The following is a 4,539-nucleotide window of genomic DNA, read 5'->3' as shown; positions in this document are numbered from 1 at the left end:
TTGAGCTATAGGCGCCGAGCCCAGAGAAGCATTTTTAAGCAACATCTAGGTTCAGTAGAAATCAATTAGTGATGTCTGTATGAAAAAAAAAAGACCAGACAGTAGGAAGTGTTCACCATTTCACCATACCTTTGCCATCCCTAGATCACCCGAGTATAAAGTCAGGAAGTCACAATATGTTAAGGGCTGTCAGAAGCTTCAATAGGGCTTCCATGATGAGTGCTTTTTTTTTTTTTGTCCGGAACTGAGTTTGAGCCTACTGCCTCTGGTACATGGGGCTGGCGCCCTACTCCTTTGAGCCACAGGCGCTGCCCCATGATGAGTGCTTTTTCAAACTTTTATTAATAAAGATTATATTGGGGGTGGTGCCTATGGCTCAAGGAGTAGGGGTGGTAGGTTCAAACCCCACCCCAGCCAAAAACTGCAAAAAAGAAAAAAATAAATAAACTACCTTATGAAAAAAAAAAGATTATATTGAAGACCGGGCACAGTGGCTCATGCCTGTAATCCTAGCACTCTTGGAGGCTGAGGTGTGTGGATTGACTCAGCTCATGAGTTCGAGATCACCCTGAGCCAGAGCAAGACCTGGTCTCTGAAAACAGCCAGGCATTGTGGTGGGCACCTGTAGTCCCAGCTACTTGGCAGGCTAAGGCAAGAGAGTCACTTGAGCCCAAGAGTTTGAGGTTGCTGTGAGCTATGACACGACAGCACTCTACTGAGGGTGACAAAGTGATACTCTGTCTGAAAAAAAATACTATTGAAATAAAAGGAAAAGTAAATTGATCCTTTACAACTTTCAGCCTTTGAAGTTATTTTTGGTACTGTGAAAGTTTTGGTAATTAGTTACTGGCTTAAGCCTATAGTTTTTGCTTTAATCCATCTGGCATTGATAGTTTATAATTCTAGGGCAAAACTTCTTTTTGCAGAATGAAATCTAATTTTAAAGTAGTTATGAGAGGACCTTAATGTCTTTTGACTAGTTCTTTATGTATTTTATTTTTTGCCTTACTCTAATTTCAAAAATTTTGGCTAATGCTTGTTAGTAAAATGATTTAAAGGCAAGATAATTCTCCTTTTGATGCTTTGTGTTCATTCTTGCAGCATTTAAAAAGTACACATAAAAGTGAGACATCTGTCAGTTTTATTCACCATAGTATTCCCAGTATCTAGAACAGTACTTCAGAGATGGTGCTCAGTAGATATTTGTTGAGTACATGAATGCAATTTTTATTTGTTTTGTGCATGCTTTGATTGATCTTCTTTATCTATTTAGCAAAGTTTGTGATGGGTTCTTATAACATTTGTCTGCCTTGTACTATTGCTTTTATATCTACTTGTGCCGAATACTCCAGCACTGTTGTAGGGTCCTTCAGGAAAAGGATCATGTCCTGCATTTTTTTATGTCCCTTACAACACATAAGAGAGTGCCTTAAACAAAGTAGATGCTTTAGGAATGAATAACATGAATAACTTCTGTGTAGTTAGAGGATCAAAAGTACAATTTGATCAGTGGAGACCCAAAGATCTGATTTTATATTGCAGGTTCAATATTCATTTTGCCAGATTCTTTCCTACATTCCTATTTCTGGGAGCAGTTAGTAGTGAAGGAACCTATAGCTTTTGGAGCTCTTCTGCGAGACCCAGAAAGGAGTTTGTATTTTTCTTCCTCTTATTCCAGATGAATCGGACAAAGGGTGATGAGGAGGAGTATTGGAACAGCTCCAAGTTCAAGGCTTTCACCTTTGATGATGATGATGATGAGCTTTCACAGGTAGGTTTCCTCAAACAATTGTTGAAGGTCATACCCTCCCCAGTAGTACTCTAAGATCCTTTCCCTTTTGGTCCTAGGTAACATGGCTTTTGACCGTGTCTTCATTAGGCTCAGAAATGTATGGCGTCAGATATTTTAAAAAGCTATCAAGGAGAAAACTCCTCAGGAAAAAGTTGGAAGGATTTAAAAAATTGACTTTGTCGGGCAGCCCCTGTGGCTCAAAGGAGTAGGGCGCTGGCCCCATATACCAGAGGTGGTGGGTTCAAACCCAGCCCCGGCTAAAAACTGCAAAAAAAAAAAATTGACTTTCTCCCTTTCTTTCTTTACCTTCTTCAGATGATTCATTCCTTTCATTATTTTTTCAAGTCAGGTGGTGCCCATAGCTCAGTGGGTAGGGTGCCGGCCACATACATGGAAACTGGCGGGTTTGAACTAAGCCCGGGCCAGCTAAAACAACAATGACAACTACAACAAAAAAATAGCTGAGGGTCGTGGCGGGCACCTGTAGTCCCAGCTACTTGGGAGGCTGAGGCAAGAGAATCGCTTAAGCCCAAGCTTTGGAGGTTCCTGTGAGCTGTGATGCCACGGCACTCTCTACTCAGGGTGACAACTTAAGACTCTGTCTCAAAAAAAAAAGGAAGATCAAATCTTTCGTTCATCGGATATAATATATTATTTCTGAAAGATGAGCCAGATGGAAGAATTGTCTTTATGGTGCCTCTTTTGCAATGGAGAAACAGATTCATTGTTGGAGAGATGAATAAATTCATTCAGGTTTACACAGCAAGTCATTGCCTGGAATATGATTAAAACTCAAAAATGGCTTTCATTCTTCCCTCACTCTTACTACTATAATGTTGACTTAAAAGCACTTTGTTTGCTTGGCAAATTTCTAGTAGGCTAGACTTTAGATTGCAGAGGGTGAAAGTATTGGCCATCTTCAAGTTCCAGTTTCTCTGCCTTGGTGGTCGAAGAGAGATGGAAAGTGATGAGTGCTTGAGTACCCTGCCTTGTGTCCCCCACAGTTAAAGGAGTCCAAGCGAGCAGTGAATAGCCTTCGAGATTTCGTGGATGATGATGATGATGATGATGACTTGGAGCGAGTCAGCTGGAGTGGGGAACCTGTGGGAAGTAAGTAGAAGAGATCCTAGCAGGGAATTTCTATGGGGTACTTGTCACTAATGGATACTCCACTTGGCTGTCTCCGGAATGCTAGTCGGGAAAGGCAATGAGATAAGACTATTTTCAGAGGAGCATACATCTGGGAATTTAATCCCAGTAATAAATACTTGGGGAAATACAGCACTAGGTTCCATATGGCAGCTCTCTAGGTCTGCTGTCCTAGGGCCAGTGCTTGGCTGACTGTTTCAGTCTCACTTGGGGAGGCTTGTTAAAATTATAGATTCCTTGTGTAATCTGTAATCTAGGTGCAGTGGCTCACACCTGTAACCCTATTGCTCTTGAAGGTAGAGGTAGGAGGATCCCTTGAGCTCAGAAGTTTGAGACCAGCCGAATACAAGCCAGACCCCGTCTCTACTAAAAAAGAAAAATTAGCTGGGTGTCGTAGCAGGCGCCTATTGTCCCACCTACTCAGGAGGCAGAGGCAGAGGCAGGAGGATTGCTTTAACATAGGAGTTTGAAGTTGCTGTGAGCTAGGTTGATGCCACAGCACTCTAGCCTGGGGCAGCAGGGTGAAACTGTCTCAGAAAAAAAAAGGATTACAGATTCCTAGGCTTTATCCCAAAAATTATGTTCAGCTGTTCTTAAGGAGAGGTGGGTCCTCAATTTTAATAAGTACTGTAGGTAATTCTATTAAATAGTCATATTTGGGAAATACTTAAATACTTGGAACTGGTTGATAGAACTGACATTTTTGGCCACAAAGTTTCAGTGCCCAGCTGTCATATAATATCACTTAACACCTAGCAGATGGTCCATCTTTGAAGATTTTTTTTTTTTTTTGAGACAGAGTCTTACTCTGTTGCCCAGGCTAGAGTGTCATGGAGTCAACCTAGCTCACAGCAACCTCAAAATCCTGGGTTCAAGTGATCCTTCTGCCTTGACCTCCCCAGTAACTGGGACTATCGGCACCCTCCACAATGTCCAGCTAATTTTTCAGTTTTTTTAGTAGAGGCAGGGTTTCACTCTTGCTCAGGCTGGTATTGAACTCCCAAGCTCAGGCAGTCCCCTGCCTCGCCCTCCCAGAGTGATATGATTAGAGATATGAGCCAACTGTGTCTGGTCTTTTTTTTTTTTTTTAAATCCTTCCATAGTTATAAATCTCAGTCTCTGTTCTCCCAGTATACAGTTGCTATTCTTTGGTTCCTGTGCAATAACATTCTTTTTGCATTTGGAAATGCACATAGAAATATATATTCTTACCACATTTTTTACACAAGTAGCTACATATACTTTGCTCTTTTTATGTAATAATATAGCCTGGAGATCTTTCCTTACCAGTATATAAGGCCTGACAATTAAGTTCTCAAACTTATTGTAGAAAAAGTGCTGCATACGTCATTGGTGAATATCACTATAGTCACCTTTGAAATACTCACCCTGGGAATCTATGCACAATGGTAGTGCCTAGGCTACCCTTCAAGGCAATTTTGGACCTCTTTTTTTTTTGAAAGGCCATCAGAACTGTGATTATATTACCCTTGATGTCATGAATGTCATCAAAATGTCGTCCTTTTAATATTTCCTTTATCTGGCTCGGCACCTATAGCTCAACCGGCTAAGGCGCCAGCCACGTACACCTAAGGTGG

The 4,539-nt window shown here is 41.3% G+C and overlaps 1 protein-coding gene across 1 annotated transcript in view; it reads left to right on the top strand.

The window, feature by feature from the left end:
- The window catches only part of VIPAS39 (VPS33B interacting protein, apical-basolateral polarity regulator, spe-39 homolog), a 41,831-nt gene that overhangs the window by 3,385 nt on the left and 33,907 nt on the right, over nt 1-4,539 (top strand). Inside the window, exons 2-3 of the mRNA XM_003786942.3 lie at nt 1,679-1,771; nt 2,797-2,902. Coding sequence (XP_003786990.1) covers nt 1,679-1,771; nt 2,797-2,902 — 199 coding nt within the window. The remainder of the gene's footprint in view (nt 1-1,678; nt 1,772-2,796; nt 2,903-4,539) is intronic.

The sequence above is a fragment of the Otolemur garnettii genome, unplaced genomic scaffold, assembly GCF_000181295.1.
Source record: "Otolemur garnettii isolate 467f Iridium unplaced genomic scaffold, OtoGar3 scaffold00020, whole genome shotgun sequence".
Classification (NCBI taxonomy): Eukaryota; Metazoa; Chordata; class Mammalia; order Primates; family Galagidae; genus Otolemur; species Otolemur garnettii.
The sequence above is the reverse complement of the archived record's forward strand: the minus strand, read 5'-3'. Positions and strand labels throughout refer to the sequence as shown.